This window comes from Coturnix japonica, chromosome 3 (genome assembly GCF_001577835.2).
Source record: "Coturnix japonica isolate 7356 chromosome 3, Coturnix japonica 2.1, whole genome shotgun sequence".
NCBI classification, from domain to species: domain Eukaryota; kingdom Metazoa; phylum Chordata; class Aves; order Galliformes; family Phasianidae; genus Coturnix; species Coturnix japonica.
This window is the reverse complement of record NC_029518.1, coordinates 1,702,930-1,726,096: the sequence shown is the minus strand read 5'-3', so window position 1 is coordinate 1,726,096 and position 23,167 is coordinate 1,702,930. Positions and strand designations below refer to the sequence as shown.

At 39.6% G+C, this 23,167-nt stretch overlaps 1 protein-coding gene across 4 annotated transcripts in view; it reads left to right on the top strand.

The window, feature by feature from the left end:
* The window catches only part of AFTPH (aftiphilin), a 45,469-nt gene that overhangs the window by 15,493 nt on the left and 6,809 nt on the right, over window positions 1-23,167 (top strand). For 2 of the 4 annotated variants that reach the window (XM_015856518.2, XM_015856520.2), the window contains exons 3-8: window positions 9,662-9,813; window positions 10,334-10,460; window positions 10,778-10,834; window positions 12,982-13,104; window positions 17,876-17,936; window positions 19,535-19,618. In XM_015856518.2, the coding sequence (XP_015712004.1) occupies window positions 9,662-9,813; window positions 10,334-10,460; window positions 10,778-10,834; window positions 12,982-13,104; window positions 17,876-17,936; window positions 19,535-19,618 (604 nt within the window). The remainder of the gene's footprint in view (window positions 1-9,661; window positions 9,814-10,333; window positions 10,461-10,777; window positions 10,835-12,981; window positions 13,105-17,875; window positions 17,937-19,534; window positions 19,619-23,167) is intronic. The other 2 variants (XM_015856521.2, XM_015856522.2) reach the window with 2 other exon arrangements.

Below are 23,167 nucleotides of genomic sequence, written 5' to 3'. Positions count from 1 at the left end.
AGGCTGCAGGTTTGAGTTTAGGGTAGGCCTGCCTTTGAGTTCACTAAAACTGATTTAGGGTGTAGTTGTGGGTGAACTGGTTGATCTAACAGATTTTGAGCAAACCTATACTGTACTTTATGCATTAATCTCCTTTATATGCCCATGTAGCATTTGTTTACAAGGAACATAAAGCTCGCAGTGCAGCCTCTTGCATGAGATAGTGCTGATCATTAGTCAGCCGAGGGGGTTATTCTGCAGTACTGTGTTAATAGTATATATAGGATTAAGCAAAGCACAGGAACAGTTTTTACCTACAGTAGTCACGGGGGTGGTTGAAATGACTGCACAGCTATGTTCAAGGAGTGTAAACATTTCTAGAGGAGGAGGAGATGAGCAATGGTTTGGTTGGAAGACTGAATGTCTTCCCTGATTCAGCTGAGAGTTAATAAATCTGAAAGAGAGAGAAGGAAACAGCCCTTAAAGTGAGGCTTGAGAGCTTGTGTGCTGGACCTCTTCCTCTTCAGATTGACCAGGGTGGTTGATGTATAGTTACTAAGCCACAAGTGTACTTCAAGGCAAAGTAAACTTTGGATTGCTGTCATGTTGAGATTACTTTGTGTTGACCAGTGAGTGAAGAGTCATCCTCTAGGAAAAAAGTAACTTCAGGGCAATTCCAAGCCTGGTTGAAAAATTAGTACATTGCCACTGGATCGGAATAGCAGGGCTGACTGAAATAAGGAGCAAGTTTTATGAAGTCTAGTGAGAGAACCATTAAACTTTTTTCTACATTCGTTGAAAATGCAGGACTCGCTACATTCCTCAGCTGAGGGAGAGGGCAAGTCTTTTGGCCAGAGAAGGGAGATAGATTGACATATCTGCACTTAGTTTCCCCATGGTTTCCTTTGGATCAAACAGGGAAAGAGCCCAGAAGTCTTATTCTACCTAAGGCCTACTAAAATTTCAGATTGCTTTGCAGCAAGGCTAGGGGCTTTGTAGTTACTGATTAAACATGTTTTTGGGGGGGTTATTTAGAACTGCCACTCTTATAACTCTTATTATAGTAACAATTTAATCTGTTGTTGGTGAGTTTTGAGAGTGTTTTGTTTGTTTGTTTAGCTCTTGTGGCAATATTACTTAGTTATTCAATCAAGTATGTTCCCATGCTGGCTTCTAAATCTTATGAAAGTAATTCCTTTTGGTTTTTACCTTTTAAGAAATTTCTCTCACTGTCTTAAGCATGAGTGCTTTTCAAGGGTATGAGAGAATAGCCACCTCCTTGGAATCACGAGAAGTTAAGCTAGTGTTCTCTGTAAGCTCTGCTTCTCTTGGCTCAGGACTTGTTATGCCTGCAGCTCTTCTCCCACTGTTCTGTGAAGGTGCTCTGTTTGCTAAGCAGATGCTGCGTGTTTGCTTCAGAGACCAGCTTCAAGCAGGTAAAACTGCACTGGGGTAAATCTGAACTGAAGTGAAGAAAAACGTCCAGAAAAGCTCTTTTTTTAGAGGTTTTTTGGAGCCAGCAGCAGTGCTGTGCCTGGGCTAGCAGCTGGCAGCTTGTGGGAGGGCTCCTGACTCACCAGGGGCGGAGCTGACACTGCCTGCTCTTTATCACTGGTAATTGACCTTGACCTATTTGCTGTGTGGATAAAGAGAGATCAGGGAGATCACACAACACAGAAGGTGTGAAAAGCTGTTCTGAGCACCTAGTTTGGAGGTAGTCAGTGTTTGAGGGCTGCCTGCACTGCCCACTCAATAAGGCAGCAGTGGGAGTGGAGGCTGTGTCTTGTGTGAGCACAGGTGAGTGCTCTTGTCTTTTTTTCAGGTAACTTGCTCTTCTGTTGACAGGACCTATCGCTAATGCTTCAAACATGGTCCTCACCAGGAAACGGGCTTCCCGTGCAAAGACTGTGGCAACCCAAACAGAGGGTCTGCTCCAAGATGCGGCAGTTCAGGTCTCTGGCTGCCAGGAGTGCCTCAACCTGCTGCTGCCAGGAGAGGATGGGAAGGATGCAACTTGTGTGCGGTGTGAGCAGCTAGATGAGCTGCTCAACCTTGTGGTGGAACTTAGGGAGGAGGTAGTTAGGCTGCAGACAATCAGAGAATGCGAACGGGAGATTGATTGGTGGAGTGACTCTCTGCGAGAAAGGTGCAGATTGCACTTCGCAGACTGAGGGAGTAATGGACCCTCTCTCTCACCATAGTCAAGCAGGGAGAGACAGCTTGAGAGGAGAGGAGGAATGGCAGCGGGTCTCAGCCCGGCGTCGCAGGCGACCCCCACCCCGACCTTCCTCGGTTCCCCTGGTCCCTCTCTGTAACAGATACGAAGCCCTGAAACCAGAGGGAGAGGTGAGTGATGATGACGTGGCAGTGCTGCCGCCAAGCTTGCCCAAGGTGAGGCGGTCGGCTCCACGTTTGAAGACTGCCTCCTCCAAGAAAGAAAGGAGGGTGATAGTCATAGGTGACTCTCTTCTGAGAGGAACTGAGGGCCCAATATGTCGGCCTGACCCTACCCATAGGGAGGTGTGCTGCCTCCCTGGGGCCCGGGTCAGGGATATTTCTAGAAAACTCCCCAGCCTTATCCACCTTTCTGATTATCCTTTATTGATAGTTCAGGCTGGCAGTGATGAGGTCACTGACAGAAGCCTGAGGACTATAAAACATGATTTTAGGGGACTGGGGAGGTTAGTTGATGGAGCAGGCATACAAGTAGTATACAAATAGTGTTTGACAGTATTCCTTTTGTGGCAGGGACAAACACTGAGATAACCAGGAAAAGCCATCTTATAAATGCATGGCTGAGAGGCTGGTGCAAACGCAAGAATTTTGGATTCTTTGATCATGGGGCAGTCTACTCGGCACCTGGCCTGAGGTCTGCTGATGGGAATTGCCTGTCTCCAAAAGGGAAACGGATACTTGCCCAGGAGCTGGCAGGACTTGTAGAGAGGGCTTTAAACTAGATATGAAGGGGGAAGGGGATAAAGCCAGGCCTGCTAGAGATCGGCCTGGGGAAGTGGTATTGGGACTAGGAGAAAGACGAGGGGCTCAGCTGAGGTGCGTCTACACTAATGCACGTAGCATGGGCAACAAGCAAGAAGAGTTGGAAGCCATAGTGCAGCAGGCAAACTATGACCTAATTGCCATAACAGAAACATGGTGGGGTTGCTCCTATGACTGGAGCGCTGCAATGGATGGCTACAAACTCTTCAGGAAGGATAGGCAAGGAAGGAGGGGTGGTGGTGTGGCTCTCTACGTTAGGGAATTCTTTTATGCTACCGAGATTGTTACTGGGGATGATAACATTGAATCTCTATGGGTAAAGATCAGAGGGAGGGCTGACAAGGCAGACATTCTGGTGGGCGTCTGTTATAGACCGCCAAACCAGGATGAAGAGACAGATGAGGTATTCTACAAGCAGCTGGCATGAGCTGCACGGTCGTCAGCCCTTGTCCTCATTGGGGACTTCAACTTCCCTGACATATGCTGGGAGTATAGCACGGCACAGAAGAAGCAGTCTAGGAGGTTTCTGGAGTGCATAGAGGATGCCTTCCTGATGCAGCTGGTCAGAGAGCCCACAAGAGGAAATGCCCCGCTAGACCTGCTGTTTGCAAACAGGGAAGGTCTGGTGGGAGATGTGGAGGTTGGGGGCTGCCTTGGACAGAGTGACCATGAAATGATAAATTTCTCAATTCATGGTGAAGCTTGGAGGGGGAATAGTAAAACTGCTGCCTTGGACTTCTGGAGGGCAGACTTTTAATTGTTCAAGAGACTAGTAGGGGCAGTCCCCTGGCATTCGGTCTTAGCGAACAAAGGGGTCCAAGAGAGCTGGTTGCTCTTCAAGAAGGAAGTCTTAAGGGCACAGGAGCAGGCAGTCCCCCTGAGCCGCAAAATGAGCCGGTGGGGAAGAAGACCGGCGTGGATGAATAGGGAGCTGTTCTTAAGGTTGTAGGAGAAGAGAATCTACTGCCTGTGGAAGGAGGGAAGAGCAGCTCAGAATGACTTCAAAGAGGCTGTTAAGATGTGTAGAGGGAAAATCAGAGAGGCAAAAGCCCAGTTTGAATCTAAGCTGGCCGCTGGGGTAAAAACAAACAAGAAACCCTTTTACAAGTACATCAACTGTAAGAGGAGGACAAAGGGGAGTCTCCATTCTTTACTGGACGAGGCTGGGAATGTGATCACAGAGGATAAGGAAAAGGCAGAGGTTCTGAATGCCTTCTTTACATCTGCCTTTAAAAGTCACCTCAGTTATTCCCAGGGCTCCCCACGCTCTGACCTGGTAGTCTCGGCTGGGGAGCAGACTGAACCCCCTGTGATTCTAGAAGAAGCAGTCAGGGAATTACTACCCCAACTGGACTGCCACAAGTCCATGGGTCCGGATGAGATTCACCCGAGAGTGCTGAAGGAACTGGCGGAGGTGATCACTGAGCCGCTTTCCGTTATCATTCAGCGCTCCCTGTTAACAGGTGAGGTCCCGGAAAACTGGAGGCTTGCCAACGTGGCTCCCATTTACAAGAAAGGTTGTAAGGAGGATCCGGGGAACTACAGGCCTGTTAGCCTGACCTCAGTGCCAGGGAAGGTAATGGAACGAATTGTCTTGAGGGAGATCACGAGGCAGGTGTGGGATGACCAGGAGATCAGGCCTAGCCAGCATGGGTTCGTGAAGGGCAGGTCCTGCTTGACCAATCTGATCTCCTTCTACGATCCTGTGACCCGTCTAATAGATGAAGGAAAGGCTGTTGATGTGGTCTACTTAGACCTCAGCAAAGCCTTTGACACTGTCTCCCATGCTGTTCTCCTACAAAAGCTGGCAGCCTGTGGCTTGGATGAGTACACTCTCGGCTGGGTAAGGAGCTGGCTGGAGGGCCAGGCCCAGAGAGTGGTGGTAAATGGAGTTAAATCCAGTTGGAGACCAGTCATGAGTGGTGTTCCCCAGGGGTCGGTTCTGGGACCTGTCCTCTTCAACATCTTTATTGATGACTTGGATGAGGGCATTGAGTGCACCCTCAGTAAGTTCGCGGTTGACACCAAATTGGCAGGGAGTTTTGATCTGCCTGAGGGTAGGGAGACCCTGCAGAGGGATCTGGATAGGCTGGAGAACTGGGCCGAAGCCAACAGGATGAGGTTCAACAAGACCAAATGCTGGGTTCTGCACTTTGGCCACAACAACCCTGGGCAGCGCTACAGGCTTGGGGCAGAGTGGCTAGAGGATTGTGTTGAGGAAACAGACCTGGGGGTACTGATTGATGCTTGGCTGAACATGAGCCGACAGTGTGCCCGGGTGGCCAAGAAGGCCAACGGCATCCTGGCTTGCATCAAAAACAGTGTTACTAGCAGGAACAGGGAGGTAATTGTCCCCCTGTACTCAGCATTGGTGCGGCCACACCTTGAGTACTGTGTTCAGTTTTGGGCCCCTCACTGCAAGAAAGACATTGAGGCCCTGGAATGTGTTCAGAGGAGGGCTACAAAGCTGGTGAGGGGTCTGGAGCACAGGCCTTATGAGGAGCGGCTGAGGGAGCTGGGATTGTTCAGCCTGGAGAAGAGGAGGCTCAGGGGAGACCTTATAGCTCTCTATAACTTCCAGAAGGGGGGTTGTAGTGAGCTGGGGGTTGGCCTCTTCTCTCGTGTAATCAGTGATAGAACTAGAAGGAATGGTTTTAAGCTGCGTCAGGGAAGATTCAGGCTGGACATCAGGAAGTATTACTTTTCAGAAAGAGTAGTCAGGCATTGGAATGCACTGCCCAGGGAGGTGGTGGAGTCACCGACCATGGGAGTGTTCAAGAAATGCTTGGATGTGGCACTGAGGAATATGATTTATCCTGGAAGTATTGGTAATGGTTGGACTAGATGATCTTCTAGGTCTTTTCCAACCTTGATAATTCTGTGATTCTGTGTTAGGGAAATAAACATGACACTTCACCTGGAGAAGTACCCAAGTAGTTTTGCAGTGAAAGCTTTGATTCATATTGACTGTTTGCCTAGCATAACCCAAATATGTTGTCTTTACAGAAAGCTGCAGCATCTCTTCTTTGCACAGCTCTGAAGAACGTCAGTGAGCTGTCATCACTGCTGAGTTCATGTACAGAGGGCTGGGGGAGATATAGGCTGCTCTGTTTCCAAGGTAGCCTTAGCATGTGGAAGGAACACATTGGTTCTGTAGTCTTGTGATAGAGAAGAAAAACAAATTCTGTAAACCATGTACTTTGGTCTTCCAGCTCAGAGGTCTGGATCTTATTTCTTCTGTTTACACAGCATAGCAGATAAGTTCTAACCCTGTGGCTATGGCTCTCACTTGAAAGTCTGTTACATCTGTTGTATTCTGATTGTTTCAGGTGTTGACTACCAAATATCTTACATCTTTCTCAAGAACTTTCATGCAGCCACAGGAATTATGGAGTTTTGAATTTGCCACTGGAGAATCACAGTTAATTTTTAGAATGGCAGATCTGCCCTTCATTTACACCTTTAGTAGATGCCTGTAAGAATGATTCCTGTCAAACTGGATTTTTCTCACTGAAAGTCCTGCTCCTACTGTACATGACACCAGTAATATTCTTAAGTTTGCTTTGTACAAACAATAGAATGAGGTTTGTTAAGAGAAATGTTTAAATTAATTTCAAGATCTTTCTAATGCTGTCTGTACCTGGGCACTGTCAGTGCAGTATTTCCTTAACAATTAGAAGAAAAACTTCCTTGAAGGACACTACCACTGCTGGAGATATGTGCGTACGTACACCTTTCCCTCTGTCTATTTGCACACATAGAAGTAATTATTCTAGTTTGCTATGGAAACAGTTCTTCTTTACTATATATAAGTAAGGGCTGAGTACTTCTAGAGACTTAGAAAAGATGAAGGGAAGTGCAGAGAATGCTATAATTAAACTGTGCTTGAAATTTTGGTACAATTTTAGAGCTCAAATTTGAAACTGAGTTCGGAGTTGGTTCATAGAGACTTTCTCTTAATTCTTTCATTATCTAAATGTGTTCTTGGTCACTTATGTTCTCAAATATCCAGCCTGTTCAAGAAACCTGATGCCTTGCTGTTGTCATGATACAGTGCCTTTCTTCTGACTCTTCCCTGTCTCTAGGAATATGTGTTTCTGCTGTATTATTAAATGAAAGGAACTTCACCCATTCATGTACGTTCTAATAGCAACTGACGCATTGAAGACAGCTATTTTTTATAACTTAAGTAGAGCATGCTTTTGTATGCTGAAGCATTGAGTTAGAATCCAGAATGATGTTCAGTTATACTAAATTAGTGTCTTTGTTTTGACCGATAAATGCATAACAGTCCACAGCTATTGTAACAGGTAATGTGACTTGTACTGTATGGCCAAAGTGGATGGGCATTAAGGCGTGATTAAACTTAAAAGGAAAATGCTGCACTGTGGAACGTGACTCACTACAGTCAGATAATACCAGTGGGATAATGAAGAGGAGGGGAAAAAAATGAGTCAGGAATGCTGTGTAATTCAGATCATTTGATAATATGTTAATAGTGGCATTTTGATATAATGCATTGCAAATGTCTTATAACTGATCTGCTGGCTGTCCCTGTCTGTCAGGCATATAAATATATGTATAGTACAAAAACTAGTGATGTGATAAGCAAGTTAACTGTCATGCTTTCTGTGGTTAGGAGCTGGACAGGGAGAATGAATTCTTGAGTCCTCATCTTACTGCAGCACAAAGAATCACCATGTTCTGATTGTTTAATCTTTGCATCTGTATTATTTGTTGCTATATGTGGTCAGTGGTTTGCTGAATTGAGACAAGAGATGAGGCAAAGAAAGTAAATATTCTGATGGGAAATGCTGGGGATAGTCACTATGAAGCCGATGTTCTGTGTGCCTAAAGATGTGTCCCGGCTGTATTGGTTGGTCTAGTTATAATACATAATTTCCTCCTGCAACCCTTCCATCTCTGAACCTTAAATAAGCTCAGTTGTAAGAGAAAAACTCAGTCTGAGGTTTGTACTTGTGAATGTAGCACTGCTGCTGGAATATGCTGCATCTCCACGGGAGGGCTCTGCAGGCACAGCTCTGCTGGCACGTGCTGAAGGATGGGTGGGCATGGGATTGCTGCCTCCTTTGCTTCTCTTCCACATCCCCAGCAGAACAGCAGGCATTGGAGCTGCTGGGTGCTGCCCCCTATACAGGGCAGCAGATTATCACAGAGGTACCTGCTGAGGAGCACCAGGTGAGCGTGAACAAGAGAGAGATGCTAAGCTTGCATCCTAGCTAGAAGAGAGATTCATGTTTCTCTGTTAAAAATAAGTATGTTAAAGAAAAGGCATAGGGTTCACTTGGGGAGCATATGTTGCAATTGGTACATTTTCTTAAATGATAAGTAATTACTGGTTACCTGTTTCTAACTGGTAGAACAGGGCTGGAAAAAACATGTGCTGTTTTAGTGCTCCATCTGCAGTCTGAGACAGTTCACACAGCTGTAATGAAGTTGAAATTCTGTGGCTATGTCAGAAATCAACTGAGAAGGGAGAAATTTAAGAGAAGAATTTAAAAAGAAATAAAGCTTACTATGCTGGCCAAAAAAGGGGGGCATTTTAATTGTATTTTATTGGGAGATTTTTTTTTGTTTTGTGATAAAGGATAATAAAAAAGGCTTTAAAAGTATGTTAACAGTAAAAGGAAGACTAGGGAGAATGTGGGTCCCCTGCTAAGTGAGGGGGGTGTTCTGGTAACAGGAGGTGCTGAGATGGTGGAGATACTGAATGCCATCTTCGCTTCTGTCTTCAGAGGAAAGCTCTCCCTCAGGAATCCCAGACCCTGGTGGTTAATGAGAGGGTCTGGGGAATGGAAGACTTCTCTTTAGTCAGGGAAGAGGTGGTCCATGAGTGCCTAAGCAACACCAATGTTCATAAATCCATGGGACCCGATGGGGTGCATCCACGGGTGCTGAGGGAGCTGGAGGAGGTGATTGCTGAACTGTTCTTTATCATCTTTGTTAGTGTCATTGATACTAATAGATTTTTAGGAAGTGTGCAGTCTTTGCATTATTTATGTTCTCGGTCATTATTTTCGAGCTAAATTTAGTGAGGCTTTTGACTTCGTACTTCTTATAACAAGTGAGACTGTCTTCTGAATCCACATTACATATCAAGTTTGGATGGAAGGGCACTGATCTGAAATGACCAAAAATGTGTTCAGTAAAATTCTTAGAGCTCATAAAATTGTTGACTTTCATGTATTTTAAGTAAATAATAGATTAATACTTTTTGTATGTATGTGTATATGCACACATGCACACATACACTTTTATTTTATTTTTGCTAATTTATAACAAAGATTAGTAAGATCTGTTCTGAACTTTTCTGTAAGAGCTCATCATAGAGAGGATAAGACCCTTTCTCAGTAGCTAACAGCCTTTTATTTGGTGGTAACAAAGTCACGTGGTTCACTGGCAGCTCTGTAGCTTGAGGTAAGTGAATCTTAGAATCATAGAATTACCCAGGTTGGAAAAGACCTCGAAGATCATCAAGTCCAACCACAGCCTAATCATAGTACCGTAACTCTAACTCTGCAAAATCATATCCTTGAGCACCACATCCAAAGTGAAGCTTTGCATCAGCCAGCAATAGTTCTCTGTTGTAAGTTTATAATCACAGACTAGTTTTCTTAAGAACAGTTAACAAAAGTCCATGTAAATATCTTTCTCTTTGATATAGACAACGTTGTTATGTCGTCTGGAACGAATATTTGAAGTCTGTTTTCCTTCCATGCCTGTTGTTGAAATTGAAAAAGAGATAATTTCCTTGAATGATTTGCTGGAAGCAGGTGAGAAGCAGGCAGCAACTGAGGAGACCTTAGCAAATACTGGGTAAGAAACTGCTAACACAACTTATTTGAAATGAATTAGAAATATATCTTCTGTGGGAACTTAAAACATACAGTAGTAATTCAAAGTGAGTTGTTTCCATTGATTATTTCAAAATAGTTTTGAGTAAGATTAGCCATCCAGCAGAATGGCTCTTTTCTGTGATTACACCATGCCAGCAGTATTTTACTTAGCAGCATCTCTTCTAGCTGATGTCTCAGTGTTAATCAGAAGATATCTTATTAGTTACACTTGCTGTAAATTGCTACATTTATTTGTATGATGGTGAAATCTAAGTAGGCCTTGTTCTGCCAGCTGTGGACGTCGTTTTCCAATTAAAAGTCTGAAATATAATTGTTTTCAGAACACTGTGCAGCTTTGGTTCCCCAGAGTGTTGTACTTGGGTATAAGTTTAATTGGGATGTACATTAAGATGTACTTGTATTAAAAACGAGAATCCAAGTTGAAAGCTGGTGAAGTGCTATTCCTATTGGTGACGTTCAATTTATGATGGGTTGTGTAGGGAACTGACGGATGTGTGGACAGAGCTGCAGGATATCCACGATGCATATGGACTGCGGTACCAGTGGGGTGGCTCCCACAGCAACAAAAAGCTTTTGTGTTCCTTGGGAATCGACACAAGAAATATTGTGAGTCTGTCAATAAAGCTTTCGAAATAACAGACCTGCTTTGAATGTAGTATTAAATTGAAGTGGTTCTTTATGAGTACTTGCCTCTTAATTGTATAGCTGCACTAAACATGGCTTTTCAAGGCATACTGTCTTACGACTTAGTTTTTATGCTTCCTGTTAATATTAAAAGCTTTATTTACTTTAACTATTGTGTTTAATGTAATATCTGTTCTTTTATACTAGTCTTATATAAGTTTGAAGCAACATTGAAACAAAATTATAATCACTAAAACGGCATGGGAAAACCTCTTAAGAAAATTTTCTTGTTTTATCAGCTGTTTACAGGCAACAAGAAACAACCTGTCATAGTACCCATGTATGCAGCAGGACTGGTAAGCTTTCTTGGTGTTTTGCTTTTTTTATAGTTGCCATATCACTGTATAGTCAAATACATTAAATAGCACTAAGCACAAAGTATGGTGGAAGATGTCTGGAAGTTCAGTTATGGTTTAGGCATCAGTTGAAATTGTACAGAAGAATTAATTAAATACACAATTTTTGTGATGCATGCAAGCACGTATTTTAATATTTTAAATGGTAAAAAGTATTGATTAACTCATTTCATAAAGCAAACTATCTAACACAGTGGGGTAGCTAGTCTAAGCATTTTATTAAAAGAAAAATTGATCAAAGTATAATAACGTGTAAATGACAATGGAAAGTTCTTATTGATTTTAACTATTAAATACAAGATAGAGATGTAAAAATGTCAGTTGAAACTTTATGCAGGAATCTAGATGACTAGACACTCTCTACAGATGGTTAAATAGTAGTTAGAGATTATGAATGAACATGACAATAAATCAAGATGTCAATTCAGAGCAGCAGTTGCAGGAAGCCCTGGCATATGACCAGATGCTTTAAAGAAAGGTTAAGAATGGGTAGCTACAATATTCCATTTTATGTGTGTAGGAAATTTTCCCAACTCTCTGAAGCATTCCTCTTCATGCAGCTGTTTCTCTGTGAGACCATTAATTACTTGATTGCATCTTAATGTCCCTAGATCAATAGAGAAGCATAATAATGCTTTGCAGTGTTACTGGCATATTAATAAAGGACCCACATACATGTCAATAGGGGATCCACATATGGATGTGTATATAAAATAAAAATAATTCTGCATGGTTGGAGTTTGCAGTTCCTAATAATTCCAATTTTTCGGAAATATGTTTTTCTTCTTTTTCTACTTTTTCCACTTCTTCCCTTTTCTCTTTTCTTCCTGCCTCTAGACTCTGCTCCCAAGCCAATAGACTGTTTAGGCATAGAAGACATATGGGAAGTGATGTTGTATTGCCTCTAATGTTACGTAAAAATAGCAAGTGTAATTTACATTTGTGTAGACCGTGAAGGAAAGCCAAGTAACCTGCTATAGTAGGATCAGCTGTTTTCACTTAAGTCAATACTCTGCAGTTCTTGCTTTGCAGTTCAGTAACAGTAAAATTATTCAGAAGATAAGATTTGCCTTTTTTGCTAGTTTGTGTAGTACTGCCTGTGTATTTTATATATGTATGTTTGTGTAGCTTTTCAGGGAAAAAAAAAAGTGTGTGTTCTTTTGGTCATTCACAAATTGAATATAAGAGGAGTAGTTTTCATTGGCCTAGTATAATTTAATCCGTAGGTTAATTTCCTAGAGTGACTTCTGTAGTTAATTCCTAGAGCAGTTGTTTTCTGACGTATCAAGGTCAGTTCAGGCACTGCTTTGGATGTAAGCATGGTATTCTGTTAAACCAGGAGATAACACATCTCAGAGCAACTGCTGTTTTCTTCGTGTAACTGTTTGCATGTGACATGCAACTATATATATTTTTTGCAATGGATTGTTGTAGCTGATAAATTATCTTCTGAGTTGTTTGTATATTTTAAGCACATAAGTTGGGTAAAGGTGATGCTGCAAGTAAAGTGGCTTGATTCTTTGTCTTACTACACTACTATAAATGTGTCTGTACTTTTCGGGAGTTGGTTGTTGGTGATGTTCCAGCCTCCACTAACATGCTATAGAAATGTTTGTGAGACTACTGATCTTGATAGCTGACTTCCTGAAATTATTTAAAATATGCTAGTAACAAATGCAGTGGTTTTATTTTCTCATGCTTCCATGTTCAGATGTGCTTTGCCTATCCAGGGGTGGACTTTTGTCTGTCTATAGACCTTTTTTGCCCTTGCTTTCATTCAGGAAGATCGAAGATCAGTCATCATCTGTTTTGCTCTTCTTTAGCTTCTGAACAAAAACCTGAAGTGTGAACCATTTAAAACAAACAAAAAAAGTTGTATTTGTTTATTAATGCTTTTTAAGGCATTTTTTTTTTCTATGTCAATAATTACAGCTCTTAGGGTCATTCTACAAGCTGGTAGTATGACTGGTTTCTTCTGAATTAGTTAACCGTCAAAACAGAATGAATACACACCTTTCCAGTGTCTGCAGTTCCTGGAATCTATGTATTTGTGCATGCAGGGACGTGATTTTCTATTTTATTTTTAGGGTATGCTTGAGCCTACCAAGGAACCTTTGAAACCAATATCTGCAGCAGAAAAGATAGCTTCCATAGGACAGACACCTCCTGTATCACCAGAGATGAACCCGTGTGCATCTGATCAGTTCCAGGTAAAAAACAGAGAGAGGGAGAGATAGAAAGAGTGAATGGGGGGAATAATGGAATGCCTTACCTCTCCTTCATGTTTTAGTTAAGTTTTCAAAGGCACCTGTATCAAAGGCAGGTGGTCCTTGTGTCAGATTGAAGACATACTGTTGGATCTACTCTTCATGTGTGACTGGACGGGAGTCTCCATGATTAGGACTACAGCAGTTGGTGGCCAAAATTTAAGAGTCCTGATGATATCTACTGGTATATAGCAAGTTAGTTTAAAAGTCCTTTCTCTGCCTGGTGTTCTGTCTTTCCTTTATCTAAAGCTTATCATATTTTGATAGTGCTTGTTTTTTTATTTCCTTTTTTTTTTTTTTTCTTAAATTATCATATTTGCAGGTATACTGTTTATGCTGTTTCTTTTTCCTTTTCCTTTCTTTTTCAGAGTAACATAAAAAGCAGCCCAGATGTCGGGAAAAGGGATTCTGGGTACAATCATTACAAGCATGAGTACCTGATTATTTTTTTTTCACTATCTGAGTTCTGTGTCAGATTTTTTTGAGTAATTATCCATTGAACAGCTCAAAGTCACTTCTTTGGTTTCTGTTGTCTGAGCCTTATAGAGTTCAGAGAAGCTTAGGAGTGAGCTTTTGAATCCTCTGAAAGTTGTGGGTATTTTTTTTTTGTTGTTGTTGTTTTTCCAGTATTCTGACACTAGAATGTGGTGTATTGTGGTGTGCCTGGTTGGCAGCTAGCTACCAAGATATGCAGAGACATTTTCCATGTTGCTACAATGATGCTTGGCACGTATTCAGAGAAATTCAGCTGTGTCTCTCCTTAGCACAGGGTTTGTTTAATCTGCCCAGCATTTGGTTACTTGCTGTGCTTGTGACTTCTCTGAGCTGAAGAAATCATGTCTAACTTCTATATTTGAATGGATTTAGAAAATTACACTGGCTCTTTACAAAGTTTTTACCAGGAAAGCATAGATTAAACCCTTGCTCTGTTCTGTAGACTTGTTCTGTTTTGTATCTGAAGGTAATGTCTAGACTTTTATTTTGTCTCTTGTTTATCGAGACTTTTGGGCTTGCATTTCTCTGTTAGTCAGTGCTGTAAGCTGGTGAACAGAATGTGAAATAATGCCCTGACTGCTTTTACCTGTGTCTGAGAGCATGGTGTCCTACATACCTTGCTGGTCCTATTAAGGCACAAGTGTAAGGAAAAGACTGCTCAAAAAGGCAGGCGTTGACTGTGAAAGCCCACAGACAGGTGCCCTTCTATTCTGTATCACAGCATCTGCTGAAGTGGCCTTCTAGGCCATAACTGTCTTCTGTCAGTGCAAAGAAGTCAAATAAGTTGTTATCTGGGCTCAATGTTGTCTGATTTCTCTTGGTTTGATATTGTTCTCTGGTTAACCACCTTCTCTGGGCTTTCTTCCAAAAAGCTATATCAGTATTTTTGCTCTTTTTCTATTGTTTCAAAATATCCTCTTTTCTGTTTGTAAATACCTATCTTTAGTGCTCAGCTCTACCAATACAGGATAACTGTGGTTTATTACCTGCTTAGTTTTGCTTATTAATCTGAATATTGAAATAGAAATCTAGAGTGACTTCTTTTTCTAGAAGAAAATTGTCAGTAATTCTTTTCTGCAGGTGCCTATTACAGCACATCTGCACGCATACAACACGATCTCTAATTCAGAAGCTTATAACAGAGTATGTATCTTACACTTGCTGGGTATTAGGGATTTAAACTTAATTAAACCTCATGGGGTGACAGTCTTTAAAAACACTTCTAATTACATAAGGGACCATCAGGACTTCTAATAATGATAGATGCAAACTGTCATATAATGGCCACCAGCCAAAGGCTCCATCATGGAACTGTTCTCCAGTTACACATGCGAGAAAGATCCAAGAATGTATGTAGCTCTGACAGAGTAAAAGAAGAAAAAATCTGCAGGTAAGAGATAATATATGACTAAATATTCTATTAGATGCAAATAAGTTGCTTAAAGGTGGTGTCTGAGGAAAGATGCATTTCAGAGCACTTGTAGCCATTGGCACAATTACATACAACAAAATTTATGAATTATGTCTGTGTAAACCTTTTTCTGAAAGTCATGTTTGTGGTACTCATTTAAGGATCTATTTAAAGACTGATCGTACATTTGTATTACAAATCTTCCTTCAGCTTTAGGACAGCAAAGTACTTCCCTTTAGAGTGGGGAAAGGGGCAAGGGAGGAGTAAGTTTTCCTGGCTAATCACTGACGTGGAAACAAATACATTTTAGATTTTGAATGTTAAAAACATCTTACTTAATACCATTCTAAAATTACTTTGTGAAAACATCTCTTCCTTTTATCCAAATGAAATATGATGCAGTAAAAAGAGCAGGTATTTTAGTTTTCCTTACTTTCTTAACATTCAAAGTAATTCTCTGGCAGATTATAATATACTTTTTCTGTACTATGTCCTGTAATCTGAGATGGAGGGAGGAGCGAGAGCAGTTTTCTTTGAATCTCAATATTCTTCTAGATTGGGTGCCTTTCTTTAAAGTGTGCTATTAAAATATTGGTTGTAAATACAGTAGTCTAGCAACCTTGCAGACTCTGTTTGCAGGGCATGTTTCCTTTGTTTGAGTTCAGGTGCTTCAGAATAGTTAGTTTTATTAGGGCCAAGGACATTAGAAACAGAAACCTTTCTGGTTTATTGGCTTTTGTTTCTGTCCTCTACTTCTGCTTTACCTGCTGATGCGTGGACCACAGCTTGCCAACATCCTGTATAGATGAGGTCTGATTTACTTGGCGCTCTCTTTTTTGTGAGCAATTGAATTCAGTGGAGTGGCTTCATCCCACAAAACAGAATAGCTAGTATATGCAGTATACTGACTGATTTGGAGTCATATATCCTTTTCATCCATTTTATCAAGAATTCATTGTATCCTTTGCCCTCTCCTTATCAAGTCTGACAATCATGTAATCAAAGTGAAAAGCTGAGCTAGCCATTGGTATCACCTTTTCCATGCAACACTGTAGTGGTCTCATCAGGACTCATCAATCCTTACTCTGTCTTTTGATAGGAAATCTACTGGGTGTTCCTCAGTAACTGTGAATTGGTAGGAAGCTACTTTGTTTCACTTTGAGTTCATTTTGTTCACACCAGAAGACTACTAAATTATATTGGATCCGTTTCTTTCGTGATATGATTAAAGAAAAGAAAAAAAAAAAAGAAAAAGTAACCTCTTTTTAGTGCTAGTATATTTTAGTTGCAACAAACTTTATACATGCTGCTGATCATTGAGATCATGACTTAATCTCACGTATAGCTTCTACACTGGTAACGTGATTTCTCCATCCAAATCATTTCAATGCCAGTAATTTCATTGCCAGAGCAAAGAAAAAAGTAAAAATAAAAATGTAGCATCAGCTCCTTTAGGTTCCTTGGAATGGTTGTTGTTCTAGTTGTGTTCCACAGTATTGGAAATAATTCCAAGTGATTAAGTAGGAAAGGCTTTTCTAGGCAAGGTTTTACTCTAAGTAAATGCGGAAGTCTTCGGTTCCCTTTTATTTCTGTAATCACCTATCTCCTAGCAAAAACCTTTTATAATTAGTTTAATTGTACAAAGCTAGCACAGGTTGCTGCAGTCTTGATTCTTGAATCTGAATATGATATCAATATTGAATAATTTAAGTTTTGAAAAGAAAATAGATAGTCCAACTTTCTACAGGAGGCACATCTGTGCCACTGGAAGCTTGGCAGCTAGTGATGCATTCCCAGTAATGTTGTGAATGTTCAATTGCTTTTCTTCCACAAGTGTTATTTTTCTGTTAGTTGTATTAAACTTGTGAAGTTGAATCCAATGGGGAGAGAATGGAAATGAAATGGGCAAAAAGGTGCAATAAAAGGAAGATCTACTTTTTCAGTAATTTATGATGCTGCCTATTGGTCTGTGTTCTGAGAATACAGGAGGACAGCACTTGCAAGTTGCTAAACATGCCTTCCATGTAAAATGTGGTACTGCTTGTTTAATTCACGTGTGTGTTTGCACGTGCAAAAAGACTGAACAAGAGGAAATGGAATGGTGAGGATAGACTCACAGAAGGAGCCAGGTTCCATGTTCCTCTCTTTCATCTTACCACTGGTCTGTTTAAATATTGAAATGGTTTTATCAGAAAGGGATAATAAATCACAGGGCGATGTGGTTGTTCTCGCATGAGGGTTTTCTTGGGTATTTTCTCCTTCATTTTTAAGGTTTCTGTATTAAAACTCAAAAACAAAACAAAACAAAACAAAAAAAAAAATAAAAATACCCCAACCAACCCACCAGAAACAATCACATGCTATTTTATAGTAAATAACTGGATTTGTCTACAATTGGGTCAAAGCAGGGATATAGACAGCTTTCACTTATAACCCTTTTCTGAAATTGTCCTCTAAATTGCATATACATGATTCTATGCAAAATGCTTTGTCTTTTGTGAAAGTACTATTAATTTAATGTTCAACTATGCCTTAATAGTTATTTAATTCGTACGTATAATTTGAAAAATCCTGTTTGAGTGACCTAATCTGTACTGTTGAGAATTTACTGAGGCTTCCTATAGAAGAACAAATCTTCTTTGGATGTTTAGCATGTATTATGAGAATACACCCCTTGCAAAAGCTGGGGCTTCCTCGTTCAGTTGTCTTTTTAGTATTTAGATGCCAAAGAATCTGTTGTTTGAACTGCTTTGCATTGTTGTAACATGAACTGACTATAAAATCTGATTTCTGACTTTTCAACTCTAGGAATCTCTACCACCTGTCCAGTTTGACTGGAGTAGCAGTGGCCTTACTAACCCTTTAGATGGTACGTCTCTCCGTAGAGCCTCTAGCGCCAGAGCTAGAGATAAGAAAACTACAAAGTTCAGACAAACATCTATCTGCTGATTATTTTTTTTAAATATATACACACACATATACATATATAAATATATATATTATTTATTTCTTATTCCTAACTTTGGAAATTCAGGCTTTCTTTCTGATTAACTGTGCTGCTATGTGAAAAATTATGTAGTCTGAAAAATACAAAGTGAAGTATTCTTTTAGATTTGTGCCATATGCTAATGACACAGTGGCAATATTAACATTTCATTATAAATAACTGCTGATTATAACAAAACCCAGAATAAATGAGCATTTTAGGATGACGAGTTTTCCTTTGTAAAAGTATTTTTCACCGATGAACTCTCTCCTTAAACGTCCTTTGAATGACAAACTTGTATATAATGGCTACTTCAAAGCACAATATTTTAACTGCAAACTATTTGTGAAAGATGCACCTCTTGACCTGAAAGTTTTCAGAATTACAGATAATTTTTTATCTTTCAAAAATGTGACATCATCTGTTTTGCTTGCACTCAGTAGTTAATTAGACCGAATATATTGAACAGGTAGCTACAAAGTTATTTCGATCTATAAATGTATATAATTATTACTTAGAACCCTTCACCTATGTCTGTTTTAATAGCAAAAAACTTTGTGCTGCCACCTCCAGTCTCATAAATGCAAGTTTATGCAAAGGAAATAAATTTTGGAAATTTGTTTGAACGATAGACTAGAGATCTTGAAAGAAAACAATACCTATAAGAGGAGCCTGCTAACAATGGTTAATTTATAACGTATAAGTTGTTCAAAAGCAGGCTGAAAGAAATTGCATCTCTTGCTGCTTTGGTGTTGCCTCAAGTTTCAGAATATGTAGGTTGTACCAGTTTGGATAGCAATATCATGGTGCTGAAGGAAAGCCTGGATGGACCCTCTTACTGTTGTCTAGTGTCTTATTACTTCAGTCAGATCATCATGCTTTCTTTTTAACAAGTAACTTCTTTAAAATGTATCTTGATTTAATTTCTGTTTCAGTACTAAAGGGGAACAGTATAATTCACCAGTGAGGAACTGGGTGTAAGAGTGGCATTTATTATCATATGTTTACATTGTTTTTAAGATAATCATAATCAATTGCTTGGTTCTCTGCTATCTGGGGACCTGCTAAGTCTCCTTGATGAAAGAATGGCTATCAATGTCATTGAAGGGAGAAGAAACTCAGTATTTCCTATCAATTGATGCATATATTGTTTCCCTTTAATTGATCACATCTTTCTCTCTGGGTCTTGCTGGTTCTCTTTCATTTTTAGATTGAAATAAATGGTTCTATTTTTAACTAGTGTTGATTTCCTTGCTGCATTGTACATGAGGAAATGTGCACTGAAATTAAGTTGTTAACATTTTAGAAGGTACAAATTAATACTGTAAGCATTGTTTTCATGTCAATTTTTAAATTGTGTACTGAGTACTAATTATAACTTGCATGTTCAAGTGTGTGTCTTACCCCCTTTTTACACATAAACCCCTCCCTTGGCTTACCTTCTATATGGCTGCCTACCAACACGGTCACTGAATTTCAAGCTAGTGGAGGTTCTACTCTTCTGAACCTTGATTTCTTTGGGCCCGTGGATGACAGTAGCTCTAACAGCACCACCACAATCCCAGGTCAGCAGAGTGTTAAAACCACAACTGTAGTATAACAACTTACTAAAAGCATGAGCACATCACTTGACTTTCCTATAAACAAGGAGAAATTTTACTTTACGTTTCTCTAAAATGTCTCTCTACTGCATTTTTCCTTTAATCTGTGTTCTATTTTCTGATGTTTGGTGTCAAGTGCGAGGTATTTAAAAGGTACTGTCAGCTCTGTATTGTCACAATGGAGGAATGAATGGCTCTTTTGCTCTTGCAGTTCAGATGTTAAAACACTTGTTTCAAATGAGAAATTTTGAAAGTGAAATTTTCCAAGTACTTAAGAATAACTGAAAAATGTGACTATTAAAACATAAAATAAAATTAGGCTTGTTTCCTCTTCTAAACGAATGTCTCCAAATTACAGAATTGTATTGTTAATTGGAAGTCATTGAGTGTAAAGGTGTAGGGCTTAATGAATCACAATCCAGGTGGTATTGTCTTCTACCTGGAGACTAAATTTTTGTCCTGTCTGTAGTACTAGTGTTAATGATTGGAGGAGAAAAAAGTGTTTTAACAGCATTCATAATAGAAAAATAAGGATATTTGCATGTTTATGGGGTGTTAGAACTTCATGAATGCTAATTATAAAACTAAAGCTCTTCATCTGCAACTTAAGGAGTAGATGAAAATATCATTTTATCATTTGAATAAAATGCGAAAGTAATTAATTTTTCGGATGGTTATGACATGCTTTCAGTATTTTATGTGAGCTTGTGAAAACCTGCACTTGGAATACATTTCTTCAGGAACTTAAGGGAACCCTCTGGAGTTTTCTCTGGGTGTGTAGTCAGAGCAGATAAGGCAAACGCTCTTTCAATCCAATGCCTGTCAGATGTTGGGAAGCCATAATAACCAAAGTTCTCATAGGAATGGATTGTTAGTTATATTTCTATTTTTAGGGTTTTTTGTTTGTTTTATTCTGTCTCAGTGTTTTTAATTTTAAGAAACTAATTTTTCAAACCAATTTTGAGGCTGTCCAGTATTTTTTAGAAGTGCTTATAATTATAGTTATAATTTCTGTTTTTAAAGAACTGCTTTCTTGCTTTTGCAATTTGGTCACGGAAGACAGTTTTATGGCATCCCATTCCAAATGTGGTCTTGTTTCACTCTTGAGAAATGTTCTTACCAGGTGGAAGATAGCGGCAGGTTTGTCACGAAAGTGACAGGTAGCAAGTTTAAGATTCTTGGGTTTCATAGATTCTTTTATAAGTGCGTGCAATTCTATCAACACGTCATTCATCAGTACCTAGTACACGTGCTGCTTGTGCAGTCACATATGTCCCTCTATCCTGCTGCTGCTGTGCACACCTGAAATCATTACTGGAGGAATACCATATCAGCCTTTTATTGCACTCATTTATTTATTTCTTTAGTCTGTTGTTGTTTCATCAGTTGCGGGTATAATCACCTTCCCTGGTATGCCCTATAGTGCCTGTTTTTAGTTTTTCCTTTTCTTTCCTCCTGACTTGTTTCTGGGAAAGTCATTTGTTTCTTGGCTTGCAGCTCATGTGTTTGTGTGTGTGTGTTTAGGAGCTTTGTGTGGGGTTTGGTTGGCTAACTTTCCTTCAATATCTCATTAAGGTTTTGCAGTGCTCTCCTTAGCTATTCTCTGATTGTTTGAATAAAATGGAGAATATGCAACTCTTAATAAAAAATAAAAAAAAATTAAAAGAAATTAAGAAGTTATATAAAAATCAAAAGACAAATTGTTCTGTCTTTTAGTTTAAAAATAACCTTTTTATCAGTACTAGAAGTTTGTTATATCTCTGAAGACCTTAGTTCTACTTTTACTAGAGCTATACTGTATTCTTTTCAGTCTGATCTAACCAGTAGCCAAAATGACACTTCATAACAATTTGCATTCTATGTCATGATCTAGAAGTCATTCATTTCTCGTATGTTCCCACAAACTTACTGTGTTGTTTTATTTTTCACGCTGAAAGTTTAACGTAAATGTAGCAGAGTAAAAGGTGTGTAATGGAATAGCAAATTGAGCAGTGGCATCACGTTGCAATGAGAGTAAATTCAGGACTGTAAATGTCTGAATGATATAATTCATAAGGTTACATTTAATGCCTGTTTCAGAGTTGCATGTCAAAGAATTCCTCATTTCATTTGGTTTTACAATTTGTACCTTAATGGGATTTCGCAGGCTTCTGCAAGTCAAATGTATATCTTCAAGTCTTCCTCTCCCTGTTTGAAATTGGATATTTTATGGAATAGTTGGGCCTGTTCCTTTTTCCATGTTCTGTAAACATCTGATAATACTTAAAGTCCTGGTATCCTGGTCTCAGTACATTACATCTTTTGGTGTTTCACATGAAACTGGTTGAAATTTAGTTTGCAAATCCAGACCTGAAACATGTAGGTTGAAGGGAGAGCTGATTATTTTCTCATAAACTGACATTAAATGGACCAAATCCTTCCCCCTGCCTTCACCTCCTCAGCTTATCCAGATTATTTTCTTAATTCTCCTTTTTATTTGGCTTGGTTTTCTCACAATTAAGCACAGGGGTATTTAACCTTATGTTTGCAACCACCGTGCTGCGTTTATTGAATGGAAAAGGAAGGACACTAGGCAGAGAATTTTTTGTTACTCAGTCAGCTCTAAATATTTTGGGAGTACTTCTAAATATGTCTTGATCCTGAGCACCATCACTTGATCTGTCACCATGATACCAAGCTATACATACTCGTTTTATGTTAGGTATCTGTTTGTGACTGTCATTATCCAAGGGTTTGCAATGTTTGTTCTGCAGGAGTATAGAATGCTTCTGTGTTGTCCAAACCAATACCAGCATTATACACTTCTAGAATGCACGTGTCTACAAAACAAGATGTTTCTGTCCAAATTTTACACTGTTTTTTAAAGTTATTTGTAATTGAGGATGATGCATACATGCACTTCATTTAAGACCACAAAGCACAAAATAGCTGCAAATGCAACTAGAGGAATATCAACAATTTTAAGTACTCCCAAGTACCAAGTTGTGGTGGAATAGTCTTGAAATATGTTAGTAATTTCAGTTGTTGATGTCTGCTGACTTAATAATAATACTATATTTTTAATTGAAATGTATTTGCAACATATGTAATGCCAAAATTCAGTATCTGATCTAAGACAGCTGAAACTAGGAAATCCAGGCTGAAGTGTCTGGATATGTGATTCTTTATAAATAAATGAAAGATGAAAAGAGAGCACAGACAAACAGTTTTGGTAGCTGTATAAATGTGGTTGTGTAACTTTTAAAAAATGCCATTCCACTTGTGTGCATCATAAAAGCTGTTTTTCCTTGCTTAAAAAAAATGAAATAGATTTATCACATCCTCCTGTAAAAAGCAATACACTGAAGTTGCTGTAATGCGTGCCAGTGTTGTGCAATCTGTCACTAAACAGCTGGTCACTGTTAACCCTCAGCATTCTTTTAATAGCTGCAGTTGAGCTGAAGTAATTGAAACAAACCCTTTTAACACAGCTGGCGTTTTGCAGGTATTTCGCTATAAAAGTAAATTAAATTA